General features: G+C 42.6%; 1 protein-coding gene across 1 annotated transcript; it reads right to left on the bottom strand.

The window, feature by feature from the left end:
- Positions 1-1,612: 1,612 nt before the first annotated feature.
- Positions 1,613-26,815, bottom strand: SLC38A8 (solute carrier family 38 member 8). The gene is made up of 9 exons (XM_044659411.1): positions 26,627-26,815; positions 18,771-18,969; positions 17,536-17,695; positions 15,313-15,430; positions 10,088-10,202; positions 9,144-9,291; positions 6,878-7,083; positions 4,933-4,984; positions 1,613-1,706 (listed from the first exon to the last, which is right to left on the bottom strand). Exons 1-9 carry the CDS (start codon positions 26,813-26,815, stop codon positions 1,613-1,615), a joined length of 1,281 nt encoding a protein of 426 aa, XP_044515346.1.
- Positions 26,816-27,330: the final 515 nt, after the last annotated feature.

Raw genomic sequence — 27,330 nt, 5'->3', positions numbered from 1 at the left:
CTCAACCTCATCTTCTCCTAAACACCAGTTCTTCATCACCAACTAACTACCTCTTGGATATTTCAGTCCAGAGGACCCATGGGCACCTCAAACTCAACAGACCTGAAATGCATTGTTGTTTCCTCCCAAACCCATCACTCTCCCATCTTCCTTATTTCTTTCAAGGATACCACCATTCTTCTGGTCGCCCATGACCTTGGAATCCATCTTCTACTTCTCCCCCTCCCTCCAGGCTCTCTCATATCCAACAAGTTGCCAAATCTCTTCCATTTTTACCATCACATGATCACACACAAGCACAGTGATCGTCCTCTTATCTCCCCCTATACACATATATTATTTCTTCTTTTTCCTTCTTCTTCTTCCTCCTTTCTTCTTTCCCCCTCTCCCTCTCCCTCTCTCTCCAATGAATTAGTCTCCCAACTTCTTCTAGTCTCTTTTTTTCCAATCCATCCTCCACACAGCTGCCTAAGTCAAGTTCTTAAAGTGCAAGTCTGATCCCTGCCCTGGCTCCCCATTACCTCACAATCAAATGCAAACCCTTCTGTTTGGCATTTGAAGCCCTTCACAAGCTGGCTCCAACCTCAGGTGCTACATTCTACGAAGGTCTTTGCTGGTCCCCCAGGCAATTGGTGCCTTCCCTGAAATTGTTCTCATCATTCAGTCATTTGCAGTTATGTTCGACTTTTCTTGACCCTATTTGGGATTTTCTTGGCAAAGATACTGCGGTGAGTTGCCATTTTCTCCTCCAGCTCATATGATGTAGGAGGAAACCGAGGCAAACAGTGAATTGACTTGCCCAGGGTCACACAGCTAGTCAGCATTTGAAGACAAATTTGAACTTGGGACTTCCTAATTCCAGTTCCACTTAGCTGCCCTGAAATTACTTATTTATTCTGTATATAAATATTTGAGGACATGTTGTCCTATTCCTATCTCCCCAATGAAATGAAAGTTCCTTAAGGACAGGGTCGTTTATTCGTGTCTTTGTATTTTCTGTGTCTAGCACATGGCAGGCACTTACTAAATGCCTATTAATTGGACACAGGTAAAAAGAGGAAGATTCATTCTCTGCTTTTACATCCTGGCTCACGGGCTTTCCGTGTGCACCTGTATACATATACCCATAAGCGCATGGATAGGGTATATATACGGATATCCTATAGCCTTTTTTTTTTTTTACATAAAATGATGTTCCAGAAACTATTATTTGCTGCCCTGAAATTCAGTAATTAAGTACCACTACGGTGATGGGTCAGTACGATGGGACAGGCTCTTGTCAAGGCATCGTCCTGCCTAAGGAGAAAACCAGAAAACAGCCACTCGAATATCAGGAGTCAGATGGAAAGGGTGGTGGGAAGGATGGAGCTATAAACCATCTATACATACACACACACGTATGCACACATGTGTGTATACATACAAGTGGGCACACACACACCCTAAAGCAAAGTGAACACAAGAGAAGAGACCAGGGCCAGGGCAGTCTCAGCAAGTGTCCGAGCTCCTTGAACTGTCCAGGAAGGATCCTTTCTGCTCATCGTTCCCCTGACCGTCCCATTTTCCCCTTTTGTAGCCGGCTAGAGACTCCAATCTGATTCGAGGCAGACCCTTAGAACAGATCCAAGATGGCAGAACTCGTGCTCTGCCCAAAAATAAAGGCTCCAGCCAAGATGGAGACTGCACCCCAGGAGATTAAGCTGGACCTAGAGATGGAGGAAGGAAAACAAAGGAGGGGAAAATCATGGTTCTTTTCTGACATTTTTATAGAATCTACAAGAAGAGCTGACAAAAAAAAAACATCTTCATGCCCAGGGAACAAAGACAGATATTTCTCAAGCACTCCGAGTGATGAGGGACTCAAAACCATGAAAAATTCAACGTGCAGGCGATAAGAAGCCCTTTTTCTTCTCTCCAAAATCACCAAAGCAACTACCAAGGGGGAGGGAAGGAGGGAGGCTGGTTTGAAGCTCAGCTCCCTCTCTTTCCCTCTGCTTAGATTCGAGGGAGAGGGAGAAAAGGAAGATGTGGAAAGAGCCCTGGCCTGGGAGTCAAGATGTGCCCTGGAATCCTCTGCCCCGACTTACTACTTGTAGGTCCTTAAGCAAGTCACTTCCTTTCTCTGTGTCTCAGTTTCCTCCAACAAAATGAAGAAGCAGGATTAGAAGATTTGTTCCATCAAATTCAGGTTTCCTCAGAGAGGGAGTGGGAACAAACAGAGCCTCCTCATGAGAAGATCCGATTTCTATAAGATCGGATGCTCACTCCCCGTGCAATTTGGGGGAAATCACTTAGCTCCCCCAGCCTCGTTTCAGTTTCTTCAACAATACAATGAGGTCCCCTCCATCCCTAGAGCTCTGGTACCATGACATTTGGGCTGGGGGCACAGAATTTAATTTAAAAAAAAAAGAAGCATTAGAAAAAAAAAACACAGTCTTATAGAACATCAACCTCAAAAAGGTCATCTAACTCTACCTCCTCATTTTATAGATGAGGAAACTGAGAGGACTCAGACAGGGTTCCCTGATTCCAAATGGGGTGTTCTTCCCACTTTAAATTCAAGTCTTTGAGAGGCAAAGCCACAGAGAAAAGGAGGAGGTACAAGGCTTCCCACCTTTTCTCTATAGACAATGACCTGTGTAAAGGGCTGATACCAAAATGGGAGGGTTGACCCCGCATGGACATCCAGCCCAATCCCCAAACAGACGAGTCAGTATCTTCTACATCTACAAGGAGACCTTACTCAGATGGCCTCTTTGGAAAGAACAGCTCAGGTCCAAACTGTGGACAACATGTTCTAAGATCCAATCCACGGGGACCTCAGAGGCAACTGGTCCAATCCCTTCAAGAATGAGCCTTCTCTCACAGTGATTCCCAAAGTGGGCACCACCGCCCCCTGGTGGGTGCTACAGTGATCCAGGAGAGTGGTGATGGCCACAGGTGCATTTATCTTTCCTATTAATTGCTATTAAAATTTTTAAAAAATTAATTTCCGGGGGGCTAAGTAATATTTTTTCTGGAAAGGGGGCAGTAGGCCAAAAAAGTCTGGGAACCACTGCTGAGTCTACAACATACCTGACAGAAACACCTCCATTGAGGAAGAAATCCCCCATCCCCTAAAGAATGCCTTCTACTTTGGGGGCAGCTTTCATGGTTAGGAGGGGCTTCCTTCCATCAAGCCTACACCTGGATCTTTGCAAGTCCTTTTGGTAAAATGGATGTGCCAGGCTCAGGCAGTTTCAGAGAGGGAGAGCATGGAGTCTCCTGGGATGCAAGGATTTGAGGTCTGTCTCATCTCATGGTGATGGTTCAGTTGTTTTCAATGGTGTCTGACTTATGTGGAGCAGTGGGTGGTGAAGTGGATAGATAGAGCTTTGACAAGGGCCTGGAGTCAGGAAGATCTGAATTCAAATCCAGCCTCAGGTGCTTACTGGCTCTGGGATCCTGGGCAAGTCAATTCACCCTGATTGCCTCAGTTTGCTCATCTGTCAAATGAGCCAGAAATGGCAAATTGCTCCAGTATCTTTGCTAAGAAAATTCCAAATGGGGTCATGAAGAGCTGGACACACCCGAAAGTGATTAAAAATGTCTCATGTGCAGGTTGCAATATTCAAACTCTTGTTGAATATATATATATATACACACACATATGAACTTGAACTATATATGCTTGGAACTATGGGAAATACGAAGACGTAAAACATAGACTGTCCTCAAGGGGCTTTTACTTTATTCAGGGAGATACCATTAGAGGTTGGTGGATGGTTCAGTGGATGAGATTAAGCTTACAGTCAGGAAGACATGAATTCAAAGCCTCAGATACTTATTAGCTGGCTGACCTTAAACAAGTCACTCCATTCATCTCTCAGTTTCAGTTTTTTAAAATAATTATTATATTTTTCTTTTACTGATTACATAGAGATACAATTTTTAATAATTATTTTCTGACACTTTGTAATCTATTTTCTCCCCCTCCATCCCTTTCATTCCCCCCTTCTAAACCTAGAGATTATTTTTGTTGTTTAGTCATTTTTCAGCCATGTCCAATTCTTTATGACCCCATTTGGGGTTTTCTTGACAGACACTGGAGTGGTTTGCTATTTCCTTCTCCAGCTCATTCTGTAGATGAGCAAACTGAAACAAACAGGATTAAATGATGTAGCCAGGGTCACACAGCTAGCTTCTGAGGCTGAATTTAAACTCAGAATTGTTTTGACTCCAGGCTAAGCACTGTATCCACTGTGCCATCCAGTTGCCCCATAGCTTCTAAGGTCCTTTTCAGCAATAAAGCTAGGAACATCTATTACAGGTACACAGATATAGAACACAAAATAGGATATAATGCAGAGGAGCGATGGAGAGAGGGGAAAGGGAGACAGAGACAGAGAGGGAGAAGGAAAAAGAGAGAGAGAGAGGAAGAGAAAGCTGGAGACAGAGATGGAAACAGAGGGAGAGGTGAAAAAGAGAGAAAGAAGAAGAGAAGAGAAGGAGGGAAGGAGGGAGGGAGGGAGGGAGAAGAAGAGGGAGAGAGAGAGGAGGGTGGAGGGAGCTGAATCTATTTGTATAGGAGGAGAAATAATGTAAAGGAGCAATCCCAGTCAAATGATGTAGAAAAATCTAAAGGAGAGGGACTTAGTTGGGAGGGGAGGGAAGGGAAGAGGGTTTAGGGAAAGCTTTATGGAGGAGGTAAACTAAGCTTTGAGAGAGGAGAGGGACTATTAACCTGAAGGAAGATGTCCTCTAGACATGGGAAATGGCCTGTGTGAACATCTGGAGGGAAAAGCAGGCTGAGCCAGTCATTTCCCTCCCTCGTTTCCCTCAGGCCCTTATCTATAAAATCCGAGGGCTTAGATTACAGGTTTTCCAGGAGGCTATGATGGAAGTCATTCCTGAACAGGAGGGTAAACTTTTAGCCCACTCAGACAAACCCACCTGATTCTTGGCCCCAGGTTCTCGGTGTCTACTGCACAAATGAGACACAGCCCTGCAAACAAACAAAACACCAACCATGGGGTTAGCCGTCAGATCCAGAAATACTCCACGAGACCTCTTAGAGCCTGCAATGGGCCTTTTCACATGACTGATTGATTGCCTGGTCTCCTGTTTATCACTCTCTAGCATGGCCTTTTCTAATCTCTGCAGGTCTCCACATCTCCTCAGTCTCTCTCTCTTCCTTCCTTTCTTTCTATCCTTATCTTTCACTTTAGAATCAATACTGTGTATTGGTTCTAAAGCAGAAGAGCAGTTAAGGGCTAGGCAATGGGGGTTAAGTGACTTGCCCAGGGTCACACAGCTAAGAAGTGTCTGAGACCAGATTTGAACCCAAGACTTCGTGTCTCCAGACCTGGCTCTCTATCCATTGAACCACCTAGCAGTCTCTCATCTCTCCTCTTTCAAATGAGGAAATCAGACTAAATGATTTCCAAATTTCCTTCTGGTTTTATAATTTTATGATTCTGAGGCTTTAATATTGAAACTAATTAGTCTTATTTCAAGAGCCCAAATTAGCGAGTCTAAATTTAGGAATCATGGAAACACAAAATGCTTAGAGCAGAAAGGTTACTTTAAACAACTAGTTAACAATCTAAAAACAAACTCCTGCTACCACCCGCAGATGGTGAATGCATAATAAAAGGCCAAATTTTAGTCCCAGATACTTCCGACTTGCTGATTCTCTCTCCCACTGACTTTTTCTCTAACAATCTTTTCTAGCCATCCGGGGAGAAACCCTCTCACCACCCTCAGTTACCCCCTGGGAAAACCATGCTGGGTAAGATATGGAGGGCAGAAATAGAATTTCCTTCAAGGCCCCCAGCAAGTAGACCAATTTGGCTGGAAAGGAGATAGAACAATGGGGAAATAATGGCAAATCAATCTGGAAAAAATTGTTTGGAGCCAGATTATAAAGGGCTTTAAATGTCGAGTCAATGCCCAGTACTTTTATGAAATACCTGCGTGATTCAAAGTCTTGTACTAACCCTCCTACCTCTTCCCAGGCTGATGGGCTAATAAGGCCCTGGGCTTGGGAAAGAGGCTTGGGGTTCCTTCCAGTTCTGAGACTCTACGGTATCTGCTACTTCTTTAGGACATTTCTCTAATTTTGGGCTCTATCCAGTTTGCTAGCCAAGCCCAGCACCTGTCATAGTATCTGTTTCTACGTTTAATGATGATATACGGCAGCAAACTTCTCTAAATCAATGTCTTAACTTACGTTTCATATTTGCTAAAAAGCTTTTGGCTTCTATTGATTTAACCATCTATATACATTAAGAAGTCAGTTGTTCAACGTTCAATTCTCTGTGCTGATGGATATGGTAGAAATCAGCCATGACCCCATTATTTCATCGTTTATGAAAATGGAGGTTTTCTTAGGAAGTCATCTAGTTCCTTCCTTGAAGCTCTGGTTTAGGCTGGATGCCTTGGTACGACTTGGAGAAGTAGTTGGCAGGAATTGGACACTGTTTGGCTTTGAGGAGGATTCCCTGACTCCTGCTACGGTCCTCTTAATTCAGCCTAGAGCAGTGATGGCAAACCTTTTAGAGACTGAGTGCCATACCCCACCCCTGCTCTACTCCCCACCCAGTCAGGGGAGGGAGGAAGCACTCCCATTGGGCTGCTAGGCAGAAGGGCAGGTGAAGTGAGGAATGTCCTCAGGCCCATGGAGAGAGGGAGGGGAAGATCTCCTCCCCAAGTCTCTCTGGCTTTCTAGTAATGAACTCTGGCTGGCAATGGCACGTGTGCCCACAAAGAGGGCTCAGTGGTGCCATAGGTTCACCATCACTGACCTGGAATATTCTCCCCTCTTTCCCCAGAGCCTTGAGTCTCCAGAAGTAAAGCAAGAAGACAATCAAAGCCTTTGTAAAGAGGAGATGCTCACCTGGGAAGATGAAGATGAAGAAGGCACTGATGCCCCCAATGACCTTAATCACCTCCCCAATGTCTGGGACAAACAGAGCCAACAAAAGCGTAGTGGCTACCCACAGGCCTGTCAACAGTACTCGGACCCAGGTCTCTGAAGGGTCTACACACTCTTCACAGCCCCAGACATTGGAGCAACTCAACCAGAAGTCCTGTATCACTGACCTGTGAGAAGTCAGTCAATAAACATTAATTTTTATTATTAATTAATAATTTTTCTATGTTACTTATATAATAATGTAATGTGTGATATATGAAAATAAAATAATAGCTATTGAATCTAGACTACTATGGGGTAGTTATTGAACTAAATGAGATACAAAGGAAGTCAAAAGAGGGTTGCCACCCTTGAGGAGTTCATGATCAAATAACAAGAATCTAATGAAGCACCCGAGTCCACACATGGGGCCAACCTTTGGCAATGGTGGTCATTGGCGGCCTATTGGCTCGTTTCTTTTTCATGAGGCCAGATCCATTTCTTTTCACACTGATTCCTAGGGGGTAAGCCATCCCCCTTCTCCCAGGTAACCCTACCAATTGCTGGTGCCCCTCTTCCCTAACTAGCTTGGATTCAGGCACCCTGGTATTGGGAATAAGTCATTGGACCTGATGTCTGGAAGATCTACGTCCGATTCTACCTATGACATTTATTCGTTTTGTGACCTCTAAAATAAGGGAATTGGACTAGGGACGGGCACCTCCCAGGCCCCCTGCTCTATATTAACCATCCTGTGTTTTATTTTGAATTTACTCTATCTTTGAATATGTACATATTGAGAGCAGGACTTATTTGATTTTTTTTAAATATATATTTGCATCCCTACTGCCTGGCATATAATAGTCAATGAATTCTTGATTGGTTCCAAGATATCCAAACAGGTACTCTGAATTGAATAAAAACCAAATATTTTTAAGGCAGCTACCATATGTCCAACCCTGGACACCAGCGTACCATGTTAGGTGCTTTGGGAATAGAACAACAGGCACAATGCTTCATGCTCTTAAAGAGATTAGGCCTCCTGGGGAGGATGAGAGAGTAGGGAAGCACTAATAGCTCACTATGATTTAATTTAAAGTCACAAAGTGTCTGCCCCACAGCAATCCTGGGACAGAGACTGGCAAAAATGATTATCCCCATTTTACAGTTGGGAAAGCCCAGGTCAAGAAAGGCTCTCTTAGTATTCTACATGTAAGCCAATCGCAACTGCCTCCTAGCCTGTGGCTTGCAATTTTCCAAGCTTTACTGATTCTGCCCCTATGCCTGGAATGCCCTCCTTCGACTCCTCTTTGCCTCTTGAATTCTTCTCCATCCTTTTAAGCCCAATTCAAATATCACCTTCTCTAATCCCCCAGCTAGTCTCCACCTCTGCCCATCAGACACCATATACCAAGTGTTTCTTTGCCATCAACATGGAACCTGGCCAAGAGTACTGGTTAAGAAACAATGGAATAGGAGGCAGCTGGGTATCTCAGTGGATTGAGAGCCAGGCCTAGAGACAGGAGGTCCTAGGTTCAAATCTGGCCTCAGGCACTTCCCAGCTGTGTGACCCTGGGCAAGTCACTTGACCCCCATTGCCTATAAAAAAAATTAAAAAGAAAATTAAAAAACAACAACAACAATGGAATTGAGTCACAGCTTCCTATTGCATTGACAGGATGGTTAATATAGAGTCAGGGGGGCCTTGGAGGTGCCTGCCTCTAGTCCAATTCCCTTATTTTAGAGGTCACAAAACGAATAAATGTCAGAGGTAGAACTGAACTAGAGTTGCATGTTGGTGATAACGTATCATGGATTTCTTCTAGTTCCAACTCTTATAGGTCATCCAAAACTCAGAAAATTAAAGTGATTTATCCAAGTTCACACAGCTAATACATGTCAGACCCATGGCTTGAACCCAGATCTATGACCCCAAAGCATTATAGCTACCATTTATGTGCCCAGCCCAATTTACTTCGTTGGAGCCTTGCAATAATCCTGCGAGGGAGGTGCTGTAAACCCCACCCCCACCACAATTTTACAGATGAGTAAAATGAGGCAGGTAGCAATTACGTGACTTGCTTGGTTAAAGTCCTTTAAGCTAAACCAAAGCAGGGCTCCCTGATGAGGTAGGTCCCAGGGGCTAGAGATGGCTCCTTCCCATCCCTCAGCTGGAACCCAGGGGGGCTCAGTTCCACTAGAGGGATGACCTAAGGCACTAATCCAAGTAATTGATAAATCATGTTACCTGCCCAGGAGGAGAGTAATCGGGTAGACGGTCACAATAGAGACACCAAAGAGGAATCGGGCAACAATGACCGTGATGTCATTGCCTGGGTAGGACATCAGGACATCAGCAGAAACATTATCTCCAAAAGTCAAGAAACCAAAGAGCCCTGCAAAGTTTCAGAGGATTTCAAATCAGAAAGGATTAGAGAAATCCTACCTCCCTTTGGCTCAGAGTACACAGATAGCACCTGGCTGCCCCACAGGCCCAGATAAATCCCTTAACGCCTTGAAAGATATTTTTCTCAGAAGTCACAAGGCCTAATGGGAACTCAGAAGCATCTCTGCTGAAATTAAAGTTTCTGAGCCTCAGAACAGATATGTGTACGGCTGCTAACTTAGCAAGGAAATGATGAGTGCGTGAAGGGGAGGAAAGACAGTCAGAGGCCTTCTATGACCAAAAGTGGGGAGAAAAAGTGGATGCTTGTAAACGTCCCAGGCTTAGGTACATCGAAGGCCCCTCAGAGACCATAGCTTAAGGGGAAGGGAGCCTGAATTATTGGGCATCCAGAGCATGACTAGCAAGTCTGGTGGAGTAGCTCAGTCACTGCTTTATGGACAGGAAGGGAGCAGAAATTCTAGGGAGTAGTTTGAGGGTACAGCATGTGTTTTAGTTTATTTTTTTTAATCTTTATCTTCTGTCTTGGAATCAATACTAAACATTGGTTCCAAGGCAGACGAGCACTAAGGGGTAGGCAACTGAGGTCTATTTACTGTGCTATCTAGCTGCCCCTTACTCATATTCTTTCATCTCAATTTTATTATGCGCATTTTACAGAGGAGGAAACAGACTCAGAGGGGTGAAATCACTCACCAGCATGAGGTCAAATGGCCCCAGGGTCCCCTCCCCAAAATAAAAGGTTGATGGAGAAAGGGCCGCTTCTCCAACATCAAATAGACTTTTACCTGTCAGGGAATAGATGAGGCAGCAGGCTAGCATGGAGGCCACAGACACTAGGGTCCAATGGGAGAGGTTTTGGTTGTACATGCTACAGTAGATGGATACACTGGCTTCGTGACACTGAAAAAACAGAGGATGTCATTGAGCACCCCTCATGCCCCCAAAGGACTCTGCCCTCTTCCCGTGTATAAGAACAGGCCAAGGGGTTCACATCTTAGAAATCAATGGAACTAGAGGCCTCTGATAAGAGCTTCCCATAAGCACAGAGTCAAGCCTACGGCCTCTGCCCTGAGAAAGGAATCCAAGAACAGGGCATCCTTGGCTTTCCCCAATGACTTTTACAGCCTCATTTTCTCGGGGAGGGGGGGGGCGCCTAGATGGCCTATGTGTGAACTGTCCCAGGCAGGATTTATTAAATTTTTATGAACCTATGCTTGCCTCTTTGCCTTAGGGCCTCTCCATTCCCTCTCTCTTCTCTCAGCAGTCACGAATCAAGAGCTGAAAGAGACCGCAGGGGGTCATCTAATCCAAACCCTTCATCTTACAGATGAGAAAACTGAACCCTGGCTAATGGTCAGAGCTTAATCAATGTGTGCTTCCTTCCTTCTTTTCTACTTCCCTCTCTCTTTCCCTTATTTCTTTCCTTCCCCTTCTTCCTTTCTTTTATCCTTCCTTCCTCCCTCTCTCCCTCCTTTCTTTCCTTTTACCTTCCTTCCTGTCTTCCTTCCTCTTTTCCTTCCCTTCCTTTTACCCTTCCTGCCTCTCTCCCTGCTTTTTTCCCTTCCTTCCTCATTTCTTTTCTTTCCTTCCTTTTCCTCCTTCCTTCCTCTTCTCCCTCCCTTCCTTTTACCCTTCCTGCCTCTCTCCCTACTTTTCCCCTTTCCTTCCTCCTTTCTCTTTCCTTCCTCATTTCTTTTCTCTCCTTCCTTCCTCCTCTCTTCCCTCCTCTCTTTTTCTCCTTCCTTTTACCCTTCCTGCTTCTCTCTCCCTGCTTTTCCCTTCCTTCCTCCTCTTTCCTTCCTCATTTCTTTTCTTTCCTTCCTCCTTTTCTCTCTTCCTTCCTTTCTTTTCTCTTTCCTTCCTCCTCTTCATCCCTTCCTTTTACCCTTCCTGCTTCTCTCCCTGATTTTTCCCTTCCTTCTTCCTTTCTCTTTTCTTCCTTATTTAAAGCTTTTCTTTCCTTTCTTCCTCTCCCTTCTTTCCCTTCCTCTTTTTTCTCCCTTCTTCCTTCCCTCCCTTTTCTTCCTCCCTTCCCCTAAGAAAGATAAAATGACTTCCTTAGATCACACAAGGAGTAAATTGCAGAGCTGAAATCCAACAGGTCCCCTGATTCCACCCCACCCCCAACACTCTTTCTGCCCCCCAAAGTCCTTCCCCCTCAGATCCTATCTTCAACTTTAGCACGCTGACAGTCACACAACCTCTGTTGCTGAATCTAGCCTCTTCCCCACTCTTTTCTCTCCGGTCCTCTCACTCATTCCCAAGAGTTCAGATCTCTTGCAGGGCCTCTCTCTTTTTCTCCTGCCTGAGAGCATGGAGAACCTATTCTATAATCAAGTCATTCCTGGGTGGGGGTGGGGATGGAGAGGCTGGAGTCCATCCTCAGCCCCTGTCTCCCTGCATCCAACATATGTGCCTGGCAACAGCAGCCTTGGCCACTGTTGCTAGGAGAGGCGAGAGATGGAGCCCAGCAAAAAGGGAATCAGGGTGCCCCCTTGTGGCTCTCGGGGCAAGCACTGTGGGAAGGCCACTTTGTAAAGCAGATGACAGCAAAAACATTCTCGAGATTTCTTGGAAAAAAAAGTCTGAGAGAGAAAAGCAGAGACGAGGAATCTGGTGGATGTCTTTCAACAACCACGGATGGCTCACAAGAAGGAAGCTACGAGGGCGAATGGGCAGGGAAGGGAGATGCTTTGGAGATAAAGCTTTGGCCCTCCAAGAACATCAGTGAGAAAGAAAACAGAAATAAGAAATCCTGACAGTCAGAGGCAAGAAGGGGAACAGCATCCCTTCCCACGCCTAACTCCTAAACTCAAGGGCTTGCTTTTTTTTTAAACCCTTACCTTTTGTCTTGGAGTCAATACTGTGTATTGGTTCCAAGGCAGAAGAGTGGTAAGGGTAGGCAATGGGGGTTAAGTGACTTGTCCAGGGTCACACAGCTGGGAAGTGTCTTAGGCTGGATTTGAACCTAGGACCTCCCATCTTTAGGCCTGGCTCTCAATCCACTGGCTCCCCAAGGACTTGCTTTTAATGAAGCAGAGGAACTTTGGGGCTTTTGGGGGAGAAAACCTTTAAAATGAGAAGGGAGTGGGTGGAAGACAAGCAGACTTTCTCTGACGGAGGAAAGTGAAAGGAGTGTTGGTCACCTTCTAGGAAATGCAAATGTTTAAAGGAGGAGATAGATAAAACTGGAGAAAGGTTCTCCCCCTTCTCCTTCTGTCTCCAGAGCTTTCTACATATCTAGGGCAAGACCTACAGCCTAAAGGGTCCATCTGTCCAAACCCCTTCATTTCCCAGAGCTCTCATCCCAGAACTGAAGCTCTACTCAATTAAGCTATCTTAATTAAGTCATACAGAATCCCAGCTCTGCCATTTGCTGATCCAGATCTCTCTCGTCCTATACACACAGACACACACACACACACACACATAGAGTTATCATAGCTTCAGAGTTGGAAGGGGCCATGTAGTTCAATCTCCTCATTTTACAGATGAGAAGACTGAGTCCCAGGGAGGGTAAATCATTATCCCAAGGTCATATAATAGCATCAGAGGTCCTCTGACATTAGTGCTCGTTTCTTTCCACTGCACCCCTCTTAACTGTAAATCTAGCATCATTTCTACTATAATCCTGTTAGCTTCTTGTCATTGATGTCAGGTAGAGATGAGAAAAGCAGAAACGAGAACTGCAAGTACTAGATCAGCACAGAAGTTGAGAAATCACTTAGTCAAGTGACTAAAAACAGATTAAATATATTTTGGATTTATTATTAAATTATTAGAGTATTAATTATATTATATGTAATGGTATATATTATATAATGATAATTATTATAAGTTATTAGAATATTAATTAAATATATAGAGCAAATATAGAAGAAGAAGGAGTTGAAGATGACACAGATTTGAGCTTGGGTGATGGGGAAGAAGGCAATGCTCTAAACCAGTGATTCCCAAAGTGGGCACCACCGCCCCCTGGTGGGTGCTGCAGCGATCCAGGGAAGCGGTGATGGCCACAGGTGCATTTATCTTTCCTATTAATTGCTATTAAAATTTTTTTTAAAATAATTTCTAAGGGGCTAAGTAATATTTTTTTCTGGAAAGGGGGCAGTAGGCCAAAAAAATTTGGGAACCACTGGTCTAAATAGTAATAGGGAAGTTGGGAAGAAGGGAGGATTTTTGGAGAAGGGAAGATAATGAGATATATTCTGGGCATGTTGCATTTGAAACGTCATGGGACATCAAATTCGAGATGATCAAAAGGAATCAGAAATGTGGGATTGGAACAGCAGAAACATTAGGGATGAATAACTATATATATGTCAATACATATATATGAATGGATAGTTTATATACATATATACAGAAAGACAGAAAGAAAAAGTATATATATATGTGTGTGTATATATATATGTATATATATACATATATATATATATATATAAACTATCTGTTTAAAGATGAGAATTGAATCTATAAGATCTGATAAGATCACCAAGAGAGGCAGCAGGTAGAGAAGGTGGGCCAGGACAAAGCCTGGGGGGCACCCATGTTTTGTGGATGTGACATGGACAAAGAATGGGCAAAGCAAATTGAGAAGGAGTGATAGGGCAGATAGGAAAGCTAGGAAAGTGTTAGGAAAATATAGAGAAATTATTTAGAAGAGAATGATCAGCTATGTTCCAGGCTGAAAAAAAAGTCGAGAAGAATGAGGATTGAGAAGAGCTCATTAGAGCTGGCAGTGAAGAGCTTGCTGGTCATTTTGGAGAGGGCAGTTTCAGTTGACTGAATCTGAGTCCAGAATCCAGATTGCAGAGGATTTCAGAGAGAGGAAGGAGAAGCAGAGACACCTAGTGTTGATGGTTTTCTCGAGTTGTTTAGCTATGAAGGGAAGAAGAAATAAAGGATAACTTGATGAGGATGGCTGGATAAAATGAGTTTAAGGATAGGGATGCCCTTTTCCTTTGGAAGCAGCAAGGAAGAATGGAAGGGAGAAACTGAATATAAGAGAAAGAGGAATGAGGGGAGGAGTCTGCTGAAGTAGTCCAGAGGGGAGAAGATCAAGGATACATATAGAAGAATTGGCGTTGGCAAGAAGAAAAGCCATCTCTTATTCAAGACCAGAGTGAAGAAGGAGCTAGTGAGGGAATGTATCTGAAGAATTTGAGATGAGAAGAGGGAGCTCTTAGTGAATTTCTTGGACTTTTCCAGTGCCATTTGAGGCAAAATCCTTGGCTAAGAGAGTTGTGGCTAAATGAGAAGCCAGAAGAGGAATGAAAAGATCTGGAATATCCCCTGGAAAGTGGGGTGGTGAATCAGTTAGCACGAAAGAGAACTCTTGCTTTGTTGGAGCAAAGTTGAGACTAAATAATAAATTTGAAGCGGACACAGTTTCATGATTTGCTTTCCAGCTTTCTTTGCAGCACATAACTAGGAGCAAAGAAATGGGTGATGGGAATAGTCTAGTTTGGATCGTGGCAAGCATGATTGGCGACAGGACAATGGGGCACGGAACTCAAGAGCAGAGAGAGTAGTGCAGAGTTAGGTTTAATTAGCCCTAGGAATATGTCCCAAATATTTAGAAGTTCACGAGTTCCTCGGGTTAGTACTGGGTATCTCTAGAATACTAAACTTTCTGAAAGACCCTAGTCCAAGCCCTCGAGCTTATCGATCCTTTAAAGGTCAAATCACTTGCTATCTCCAGCAGGAAATCTTCCTCGATTCCTGGGGAGTTAAAAAACACCGTTCTCCCTGGACTTTGAACAATGAGTTTTATAGCAGTGCATGGCAGGCACTTATCTAAGCTCTGTGTCTCCTCCTGACACTTAATACGGTATTCTTCGTGCAGCTGTGCTTCAATCTTTTTTTCTTAAAAAATGTTGCTCCCAATGTTCTTGGGGACTAGTACAGCGCTCAGTTTGCCCATTCGGTGCCCCTTCCTCACACTGCAAGGCTAGCCCATCTCCCTTTCGGATCTGGTCATACGTTTCCTGGAGGCTCTAGTTTGTGCCATTCGGGTCCAACTCCGGTATTTCATCATGGCATAAACATGACCCTGGATCATCCGAGGCAGTTTGCGGGCTGGATTACGCAATCCATCTGCAGGTATGCAGGCAGATGGCAAGTCCCTGATAAATTATTTCCCATTTAATCCATCTTTCAGCTGACAAAGGGATTTCCTTAAAAGTCTAAGTCAGACCACGCCAACCCTTCCCCTACTCAATAAACTCCCTTTTCTCGTCTATATCAAATAATGATTTTTTTTTAAATGCAGATCAGTTAGGGGATGCAATGGATAGAATGCTGGACCAAGAGCCAGGAAGATCTGAATTCAGATCTGGCCTCGGATATTTACTAGCCCTGTGACCTTGGACAAGTCACTTTGCCCAGTTTGCTTCAGTTTCCTTAGCTGTCAAAAAAAACAAAAAACCGGAGAAGGAAATTACAGACCACTCCAGTATCTTGGCCAAGAAAACTCCAAATGGAGTCCCAAAGAGTCAGATAAGACAACCATTTTTTGGCATTTGAGGCTCTTCCAAACCAAGCCCTATTCGACATTTCCAGGCTTCTTATATGGTCTTCTCTACAATATAGGTAGAGCACCCTCCCTTGCAGATATCCATGCCTTTGCACTGGCCATTCCTACACAATGAACCAGGCCTGGAACATTCGCCCTCCTCTCCATCGCTTGGACTCCCTGCTTTCCTTGGTCACTCTTTGAAACACTCACTACTTTCTATAATTTCTATGAAGCCTTTCCATGACCCTCTTCCCACATTACTGCCTCTGTCTCTCCCACCTCCTTGGCTCATTCCCCAAAATTTTCTATAACTGCTTTATATGGTTTTTTTGTTTGCTTTATGTTTAATTCTTACTTTCTGACTTAGAATCAGTATTGTGCATTAGTTCCAAGGCTAGGCAATGAATGGGGGTTAAGTGACTTGCCCAGGGTCATACAGGTAGGACATGTCTAAGGCTATATTTGAACCCATGACTTCTCAGCTTCAGGNAGGGAGGTCCCCTACCTAGCCGACTTGGCTGGCTTCCTGGCTGCCGTGTTAGAGCTGCTGCATGTTTATTAGGGAACCAGGGACGAGGCCAGCAAAACACACCACTCTCAGGCACTGCCCTGCCCTCCTATGGGACAAAAATGACCCGGAAACCAAATCTGAGAAGGGATGGTGGGGAGCAGACAAGCCATCTGTTTCTAGTTTTCCTGAACTTTAGCACTAACAAGCTGATTTTTCTTTTCCACATGGAAGGAATAGTTTTTTATTATTATATTTTATAATTTTGTAAGTTTAAATAATTTATTTTATAGGATATAATTATAATATAATAATATAAATTTATAATTATATTTTATTATATTGTTATATATTGTTATTATTTAGGAAGCCTTGAGTTCAGATTCTCACTCCGATTCATACACTCATGGACAACTCACTTAAAACTCTTAAAGAGCAGCTAGGTGGTCTGGAGTTAAAATCAGATTTTCCAGTTGTGTGACCCTGGGCAAGTCACTTAACTCCAGTTGCCCCAGCCCTTACCACTCTTCTCCCTTGGAATCTATACTTAGGATCAATTCTAAGATGGAAAGTAAGGGTTTAAAAAAAAAGTTTTAAAAAACTCTCAAGGGGGCAGCTAGGTGGCTCAGTGGATTGAGAATCAGGCCCAGAGATGGGAGGTCCTGGGTTCAAATCTGGTCTCAGACACTTCCTAGCCGTGTGACCCTGGGCAAGTCACTTAATCCCCATCGCCTAGCTCTTACCACTCTTCTGCCTTGGAGCCAATACAGAGTAATGATTCTAAGATGGGAGGGAAGGGTTTTAGGAAAATAGACTTGGAACTGTTGGAGAGCAAAGACTCTGTTTCCTTCCACAAAAATGACTAGCTCAGGGCTGGGCACTTTGTACTTGTACTCCAAAACAAAAGGTAAGGGTTTAGAAAAAAAAAATTTAAAAACAAAAAAACAAAAAAAACTCTCAGGCTCCCCAGCCAAACTATCTAATAAATTATAGATAGATGGTTAAATCCTCAGGAATGGAGAGTTTCCTCACTGGGGAATCCAAGCCAAAAAAAAAAAAGTGCATCTATTTACTGAAGAAATATAATACAGAATTCCTTTTCCTTCCTTAATCTCTATTCAGGAAAGTGCAAACAAAATTCCCAGGAAAAAATCCAAGATCTAGTCTTGTATCTCTTTATTCTTCCCATCGAAGTATAAATGTACCTTGTATATTTCTGGAAGCTGATTTCCCGAGGAGCGGACAGTGGGAAAATGATGAGGACACAGAGAATGGACATGGTGAAGCGTTGATCTGTATACCAGGGCTGAGGGACAGTGGAGACGCTCCCACTGAGTGTTTCATTTGGTGAGAAGAAATCACACACTGGAGAAAACAGGAAGGAAATTTGGATCATGGTCGCAGAGCTGGAAGAGCCCCCAGTGGCCATCAAGTCTCTTTCCTTCATTTAGAGAAGGAGAAATCAAGCCCCAAAGAGGTCAACTTGTTTGAGGTCCCTCAGGCATTCAATGGCGATGTTGGGGGCTTCTTATCCCAAACCAATAACTGGAGCCACCATAGATTCCCAGGGAGAATATCAGGGGATGCTGGGTTTTGTCCTATCAGCAGTAAGATCAAGAATCTGGTCCTGAGGCTGAAACACAGCAGAGACCCCCAGGAGGACAATGAAAGAATGCCAAGGTTTCTTCAAGTTGGCTTTGGTCTACAGAAGGGCCAGTTAGGACATGCCGCCTCATTTGAGCCTCACAACAATCCTAGGAGAAAGGGGCTGTGATTATCATCTCCAGTTTACAGATGAAGAAACTGAGGTAGCCAGAAATTAAAGAAATGCCAGAGTCACACAACTTATAAGTGTCTCAGGCCTTCCTGACTCTGGGTCTGGTCCTCGGTCCGCTGTGCTAGTTGCCTCAATAACATTTTAATTTTCTAAAAGATTATATAAATTTTGTTCCTTAGGGTAAGGCAGGAATCAAAGTCAAAATTCGTTTGCGTTTTTCCCAAACCACCAACCAGGACAACATAATGTTTCTCTAGGTCATTGAAGGAAAAGGGATATCCAAGCTGACAACATGGCGCTCCCCTGTCCAGTTTGTCAACAAACATGGCATGAGAGACTTGAAGTTTTCAGGAGATTCAGGACAGGGCAGAATTACATTTTAATCCCTTTTGGTGAATTACAATAGAGTAGTTTTGGCAGATGGGAGAGGGGCTGTCTGGAAATTAAATCAATAAGATTTTCAACTCTTGAACTTGTTAGCACCCTAGATGAGTCCCCTTCCCTCTCTGAGCCCTGGGGAACACCCTCTACCTAGTTCAGAAGGAAGATGCTTTGTAACCATTAAGTCTCTATCAGAAAGTGAGTTGCTATAGGATTGTCAAAATAGGACCTCACTGTGTTAGTGATAAATTCTCCAGATTCATCTGGAGGGAGGGTACTTACATTTTTCCATCTGATCTCCCACAACCTTCAGGAAGGCCACAGAAATCATGAACATATCTACAATGAAGCAGATTTCGCAGAGCTTCCCAATGGCTGGTCCACAGAGCACTCTCACCACACCCTGGTAGGTAGACTGGCCACTGACGGACGCCGAGTAGCCCAGGATGACCAAACCACTGATGAGGAAGACTAAAGACACCTGTCAAAAGAAGACCCTTCAGTGAAGTTTGGTTGCGGCCACTGGCTGCCTTCTTCAAGGACATGAGCAGGGGAAGATGGGAGAAGCCCATCAAGGGATTCAAGTTGAAGAAAAACAGGGATGCTCAGGGCTCATGCCCTTTCATTGCTAGGACACTTCAGGACAAACTCACGACCCACAGGCCATGCTTCACCAAATCTCCTCAATTCTCATCTTTTCCCTACAGTAGGACTGCAGGATTTAGGACTGGATAGATTCTGAAATATTCAAAATCAAGAGTTCTTAACCTGAGGTCCAAGGACCATCATCCTATCTCTACAGTAGGATTACAGAATTTAGAACTAGAGAAAATCTAAAATCTTCTGGATCAAGGGTTCTTTACCCAATGCCCACGAACCATTGTCTTATCCTTATAGAAGGATTGTAGAATTTAGGACTGGATAGAATATGAAATATTCTAGATCAAGGGTTCTTAACCCAAGGACTACCCCTGTGGATAGACTTCAGGGTGTCTATGGACTGGAATTGATAAAAAAAAAATGATACCTTTATTTTCACTTACCTTTGAGTTCCTTTGCAATCCTATGGATTTTATTTAATGCATTTAAAAGCATTATTCTGAGAAGGGGAGTACAGACTTCCCCAGACATCCAATCAATTAGCAAACATTAAGTGTCTACCATGTGCCAGGTACTGTGTCAAAAGTGCTGGTGATAAAAAGGTTAAGAATTCCTATAATATCTAGCTCAATCATTTCATTTTCTAGATGAAGAAACCAAACATCAGAGGGGAAATGACTCACCCAAGAGGCAGCAGAAGAGCAGAACTAACATTCTAACCCAAGCCTCCTGACTCAAGTGTTCTCTTTTTTCCCCTTAAACCCTTAACATTCTATAAGCAAGGACTAGGCAACCAGAGTTAAGTGACTTGCCCAGGAAGTATGTGAGGCCAGATTTGAACCCAGATCCTTCCAATTCCAGACCTGGCTCTCTAGCCACTGTGCTATCTACAAGGCGATCTGGTGTAGCAACACCTTTGGGATATGAATCTTGGATCTAATATTTATTTGCAAGCTGTATGACCTTGGGCAAATTTGAGATTCAGTTTCCCCAGCTGTAAAATGGGGATATTTTTACTACCTGTCCTAAGAGGGAAAATTTGTGGACCTTAGGGTGCATTCACTGGGGAATGGCACAAGCTATTGAAGAGTTCATTAGGGAATGGCAACAAATTGTGGCCCATGAATATAATGGGATGTTCAGCTCCATAAAGAATTATGTATATGAAGAATTTGGAGAATTCTTTGGGAAATTTGAATGAATACAGAATAAATAGAATTATGAAAATAGTTTAGTGAATAAAGCTCTGGACTTGGAATCAGGAAGACCTGAGTTGAATCTTGCCTCAGACACTTATGAGTTGTGTGCGCCATGAAAGGGCAATGAGTTAATCTCTCTGGGCTTTAGTTACCTCATCTGTCAAATTAGGAAGTTGAACTTCATGAATTCTAAGGTCTCTTCTAGCTAGTGATGATTTACATGGTGACCACAATAGCTCAAACTAGGACTGAAAGACTTCTGGATCAAGTTTTGACTATCTTGGAGTGAGATGTTGGTCAATGCCTAGTTTCCACCATATTGTTTTCCAGTTTTCCCAGGAGTTTTTGTCAAATAGTGAGTCCTTCAGTAAGTAGCTTGGGTCTTCGGGTTTACAAAGGTTATTAACTACTGTGTGTTGATTCTCTAACCTCTTTCATTAATCCACTACTCTATTTCTTAGCCAGTACCAGATCATTTTGATGATTACAGCTTTATAGTTTAGTGTGAGATCTAGTACAGCTAAGACTCCTTCTTTCATTTTTTTCCCCATTAATTTCCTTGGTATTATTGATCTTTTGCTCTTCTAAATGAATTTTTTTTTTCTGGTCCTAGGAAATAATTTTTGGATAGTTTGATAGGGTACCAAATAGATAATTTAATTTATGTAAGATCATCATTTTTATTATATTGGCTCAGCCTATCTATGAGCAATTAATATTTTTCCAAGTCTGACTTTATTTTTGTGAAAAGTTCTTTGTAATTGCAGTCATTTACTTGCTGGATTTGTCTTAATAAGTATACTCCTGGGTATGTTATATTGTCTAGGGCAGTGGTTCCCAAACTTTTTTGGCCTACCGCCCCCTTTCCAGAAAAAATATTACTTAGCACTCCCTGTCACATACTATCACTGCCCCCAAATGCACCTATGACCATCACCGCTTCCCTGGATCACTGCAGCACCCACCAGGGGGCGGTGGCGCCCACTTTGGGAATCTCTGCTCTAGAGTTATTTTATTAGAGTTATTTTAAATGTAATTTCCTTTTCTATCTCTTACTGTTGGTCCTTGTTGATAGTAAGTAGAAATATCGAGGATTTATGTGGGTTTATTTGTATCCTGTAGGTTTTGCTAAAGTTGTTCATTGTTTCTATTAGTTTTTTGGTTGATTCTCTGGGGTTCTCCATGTATACCATCATATCATCTGCACAGAATGATAGATTTGTTTCCTCATGGCATTGTTCTAATTCCTTCAATTTCTTTTTCTGCTTGTATTGCTGTAGCTAGCACTTCTAGAATAATATTAAATAGTAGCAGTAATAATGGGCATCCCTGCTTCACCGTGATCTTATTGGGAAGGATTCTAGATTTTCCCCATTACAGATTATGCTTGCTGATGGTTTTATTACTTTAAAGATAGCTTCCATTATGCCAATGTTTTGTAATGTTCATATAATGAATAGGTATGGTATTTTGTCAAAGGTTTTTCTGCATCTATTAAAAGTCATGGTTTCTGTTGGTTTTGTTATTAATGTGGTCAATTATGCTGATAGTTTTCCTAATATTGAACCATCCCTGTATTTCTGGTATAAAACCCATCTGGTCATGGTATTGCTAGTATTTTATTTTCAAATTTACATCAATATTCATTAGGGGGACAGACTATAGTTTTATTTGTTTTAGCTCTTCCTAGTTAAGATATCATTATCATTTTTTGTGTCATAAAAGCAACTTGAAGAATTCTTTCTTCTCCTATTTTTCCAAATAGTTGAGGTAATACTGGAGTTAATTGTTCTTTAAATGTTTAGTAGAATTCATTTCTGAATCCATCTGGCCCTGGGGCCTTTTTCTTAGGGAGTTCTTTGATAATTTGTTTAATTTCTTTTTCTGTGATGGGGTTAAGTATTCTATTTCTTCTTTTGTTAATCAGGACAGTTTATATTTCTGTAAAGATTCATCTACTTCACCTAGATTGTCAGATCTATTACATATAGTTAAACAAAAAAAACTCCTAATAATTGCTTAAATTTCTTCTTCACTGGTTGTGATTTCACCTTTTTCTTTTTTGATCATGGTAACTCGGTTTTCTTCTTTCCTTTTTTTAAAATCAAATTAGCCAATAGTTTGCCCATTTGATTTATTTTTTTCATAAAACCAGCTCCTTGTCTTGGTTATTAATTCAATGGTCTATTTATTTCATTGAAAGACTTGTGAAGTGTAATCAATGCAGCGAGGTGTGCCTTCTCCTATCTGTTGGCAAAGGAGCCTTAACATGTGCTAGATGAGGAATACATTCTCATACACAGCCAATGTGTTCGTTTGTTTTGATTATACATATTTCAAAGGAGAGAAGTCCAAGTGACATTTTTTAATGATTAAAAATGTTTTTAGAAGAACATTAGGGCACCATATAAATGTGAGTTATTGTTCCTGTCCTTATTGCCAGAGACTTAAGTACTCTGATTAAGGGAGAGAGCTAGATTGATAAATCTCAGTTTGGCCACGTGGTCTTTTTTGAATCAGATCCCAGAATCCATTCACTCCTCAGAAATAGCATCTGTTCCCACTCAGCCATATGTCATAGCAAGAACAGTGAAGCTGGGGTCAGAGGACCTGGATTCGAGCCCTAGGCTCTACAACCTTGGACAAGTTGGTTCCTGTCCTTATGTCTCCGTTTTTCCTTCTGTAAAATGAAGGGGTTAGTCCAAATGACCGCTAACATCTTTTAATTAATTAATAACATCTTATGATTTCTATAATTGGACAATTATAGGAAAGAAAGTAGGCGAAGATAACCTCAAGGGTTTGGGACTATGTCAATAGAAAAGTTCTAAATTAGAAAGCGGAAGAGATCCATGACTGAGCTTGGTAGGGTTTGCTTTCAGGATCTAAATTATCCATGGAGATACCCAAGGAAAAGGGCAGGAAGGTAATAATCTGGATGATTCCTCCACCTTTCCAATGGTATGGTCTTCCTGCTTCCCAGCTTGACTGTAAACTCTTGAAGAACGAAAGCATCTCTCTCACAACTCTGGTGTGGGACCCTACATTCATTAGTGGGTACTCATTTTTTTTTAAGGTCTTGGGATCATAATCCTAAGACTAAGAGCTAAAAGGGAGCTTAGAGAAGATCTTGGCTGTTTTTTTGTGTCTTGGATCCTTTTGGTGACTTGACAAAGCCAATGGATCCCTTCTCTGAATCATGTTTTTAATTAACTAAAGGAAATGCTAAATTTCAGTTAGAGGTTAGTAAAAACAAAGATATAATTTCTTCTAAGCTCATGGTACACCCTCCCTTCAATCTGTCCACGAACCAAGAGCCCTATAGACTTCAGGTTACAAACCTCTAATCTATCCCAACACTCTCATCTTGAAGATGAAGATACTAAAGCCTAGAAGGGTAATGATTTTCCCAGAGCCATTCAAGTAACAAGTAGTAGCTCAGCCAAGATTCTAACACAGGTCCTCCAACTCTGATGCAAAGAGGGGAGGATGGAATCTTTCTACCATACCAAGGAGCCTCTTGCTTTTTTAAGGGGACTCCCTTCAGTTTAGGGTATAGTGCAGAGAACAACAGATTGGAAATGAGACATGTATGTAAATCCTGACGGATTGATCTGGGAGTCATTTCCTTTCTCTGAACCTCAATTCCCCTGCTCAATTCAAGAAACAATGAATTTTCTTTCCAGCCTTCTCTGACATCATCAGCCCATCCAATGAGTGCCAAGAGAAATGGTTTTTAGCTAATAGCTCAGTTGGGGGGGAAAAAAAGTCTTACTGACAAATAAGAAGTCATGCACATCCATAAAGTTAATGCATTTTATATTCTTCTCAATCCAATGATAACAAAGGAGATTTCTATTTTCCTCAGGGGGGATAAAAATCCATTAGATATCCAGCAATGTTAATTCATTCATTTAAATAGTCCTGAAACTGAGGGATATTTCTATTATAGAAATTGATGTGAAAGGAATCCTGCCCTCAAAGAGCTTAAAATCTAGTTGGAGAGAGAAGATGATACATGAAAAGTAAACTCACTACAAGGTAATAACATTTTCTTGTTTAAGTGATTGTTTTTGCTGCAGAAAATTCTAGAATTTGAGAGTTAGAAAGGGCCTCAATGGTCATCTATTTCAGCTCATATTGGAAAGGGCTGCTATAATATATCCTACAAGTGGTCAACTAGCCTCCATGGAAGCCTGGAAGGACAGAACTTGCCCCTCTCAAGACAGTTTATTCTATTTGGGGGCAGTTCTGCTTGTTAGAAAACATTTCCTATCCTACAGCCTAAATTGGCTTTTTTTTTTTATGGTTTCCACTCCTTGCACCTGGCCAGAAATATAGTCTTATACCCAGAGGTCCCAATTCTAGCTAGCCTGGCTTGGAGGGCATCGATTAAGCAACCAGCCTAAAGTACCTATTATGTTCAAACAAGTAGAAAATACAGAGATAACGAAGGGCAGAGTCCGGTCCTCAAGGGACATAAAGATACAAAAGGTAATCTAAAGTATGGAAAGGCACCAAATCTTGGAGGTAGCATCAACAGGACAGTTTGATAATGTCCATTCCGGTGACAGCACACATACAAAAGACTTAGGGCAGCTGTGATTTTGCTCCCTCCTCACTATATGAGATACCTACTAAAAGTAACCCTTTTAAAAATAAAGAAAAGGCTGGGCACTGGTCATGCACACTTGTAGTCCCCTCTGGTTGGGGATTGCTTGAGTTTGGGAGTTTTGAGCTGCAACAGGGCTAAGAGTCCATCAGGAACTAGCACTAAGCCTTCCACCGATACGATGAACCCTGGGAAATGGAGTCACCAAGCTGAAAACCAGAATAGATGGAAAAAGACAGAGCAAGTTAAAGCTTCCATATTCAATACTGGAATCAAGGAGCAGCCAATGCATTTCCTGCCCGGATGAGATAGAGAGATCCAATCTCAAATATGTATATGGGTATGGATATACACAGAGTTGCATAGCAGGTAAGTATCAGAGGTAGGATTTGAACCTGTGCCCCTCCTGGCTACAAATCTGACACTTCCTACCTGGGTCACCCTGGGCAAGCCATTTAATCTCAGTTGCTTAGCCCTTGTTGTTCTGTCTTAGAACTGAGGTAAATTAAAAAATAAATGTCTCAATCTTTGGCTTACCTGTACTTGGTCAAAAGAATACTACTCTGGGAATGAGGAGATCCAGGTTCTAGTCCCACCTCCATCACTAAATCATTGAGTGACCTTGGGCTTCTCGCTGTCTCTCTTCCTCTCTAGGACTCAATTTCCTCCTCTGTAAATGTGGAGATCCAAGATTCCTTCTGGTTTTAATAGTCTGTGATGACTCAATATATACACAAATGACTATGATTTCATCAGGTAGAATGTGATAGAAGCAAAAGGGTCATGGGAAATTCAAGGAGGATGAAATGGACTTCCCTCTCCTAGGGAGGGAAGAGATGGCATCTGAGTTAGGTTTTGAAGAAGAGGAAGGAAAATTCAACAGAAATGAAACTGGATGAGGGAAAAGGGAAGAATCTATTCTAGGTATTGAGGCCAGTGTGAGCACAGAGATGGGGGAGAGAGCAGAATGAGAATGAGTGCTAGGGAGTAGTCTGGTTTGGCTGGAAATGAATGTGAAGAGTATTATTATGAGAGAAAACTGGACAAAAAGAGCAAGACATAAGTCAGATTCTTGTGAGGGGAAGAGAAGAGGAAGAAAGAAGAGAGGAGGGAGATGAAGAGAGGGAGGCCAGATTCTTGTGAGTCTTGAATATCTAAAGGGCCTTGATTACTTATTTCTTTGGTATTTTTAAAGTCTTGCCTTAAAAGAGGATTTTGAGTTTTGTTAGCAGAAGAGAAGTACATGGTACAGTGAGTAGAGGGCTCGCCTTGGCACCCAGAAGATTCGAGGTCATCATTTCACAGACTTAGAACTGGCATGGGCTTTACACAGTCTAACTTCCTCATTTTAATAGATGAGGAAGCTGATAGAGGTTAATTAATTTTACTTGAGCCCAGATCTGCTGATTCCAACCCTGAGCATCTTTCTACTCTTAATACTTAATACTTAATCACTTAATAGCTCCAGGCAACTCTCTAAGACTGAATACCCACTAATCCGCATGGGAGGAGGGTTTCCACAACCAGTGGAGTCAAAGATAAAAAAGGAAAAAGAAAAAGGAAAGAAAATATTTCATCTAACCACACTGACTTTTACGCACATTTTGGTGGAGATTTGCTTCTTCCCTTCTTCCCTCCCAGCAAAGAAATCACCACCCTCGACCTGATTGCTTCCACCTTTCTCCTAGGAATCCACAGAAACCAAACCAAGCCTCCTGGGGACTTACCAGCTCCATGATTAAGGCAGGGGTGATACCACCTGCTTGACTGAAAGCCCATGAGAAGTTTAGGAGTCCAGCTCCCAGAGCTGACTTCAGCAGGATAAAAACAGCTCCAACAGAGGATAAGCCAGGAGGACTGGCATCCAAAGAAGGCTTCTTCAACAGGCCAATGTTTTCTCTGCTCACCTCTTCCATATTTAAAAAAAGAAGGGAGGAAAGAGTCCAGCTTTCAGAACTTTCCCTCTTCTTGGTTAGGTTTGGGGTCTCTTCCAAGAGTCAATTCAGATCTGATCCCTGCTTCCAGGAGAACCACGTTTCTCTGTCCAGCTTCAGTTGGAGCCAATGAACACACCTTGACTTCTCCCAACCACTGGAGAGATGAGAGAATATACTGGAGGCAGACTCCACCCCTCCCTTCAGTCCAATACCTTTCAGCTGCCCTAAACTTCTGCCCGTTTCCTCATCACCCAAGTTCCACCCCCTCACTCTACCCTGAACTCTTCTACTTCATCCTACAGTCTTTCTCCTTTCTCTTGTCTCATACCCCAGCCCTATCCATCGCCTACTTCCACTGGCTCAGCTGTAATCAATGATCAATCCATTTCTAATTATACTCCCATACTTTTCTAGGTACCTTTGGGTGTGTCCTTCAAATTCCAACCCTTCTCTTCCCCTCTCTTCTAGATATCTCCTTCATACACCCCCCCCAC

This window comes from Gracilinanus agilis, chromosome 2, assembly GCF_016433145.1.
Source record: "Gracilinanus agilis isolate LMUSP501 chromosome 2, AgileGrace, whole genome shotgun sequence".
Classification (NCBI taxonomy): Eukaryota; Metazoa; Chordata; class Mammalia; order Didelphimorphia; family Didelphidae; genus Gracilinanus; species Gracilinanus agilis.
This window is presented reverse-complemented; position numbering and strand designations above follow the sequence as displayed.

Excerpts from the sequence above, each read along its gene's own strand:
- SLC38A8 (XM_044659411.1), bottom strand. The coding sequence starts at position 26,815 with ATGGAAGAGGTGAGCAGAGAAAACATTGGCCTGTTGAAGAAGCCTTCT. Across the intron at positions 18,970-26,626 it reads CTGCCTTAATCATGGAGCTG|GTGTCTTTAGTCTTCCTCAT; the intron begins GTAAGTCCCCAG and ends TTCTTTTGACAG. Across the intron at positions 10,203-15,312 it reads ACCGGAGTTGGACCCGAATG|TGTCACGAAGCCAGTGTATC; the intron begins GCACAAACTAGA and ends CTGTTTTTTCAG.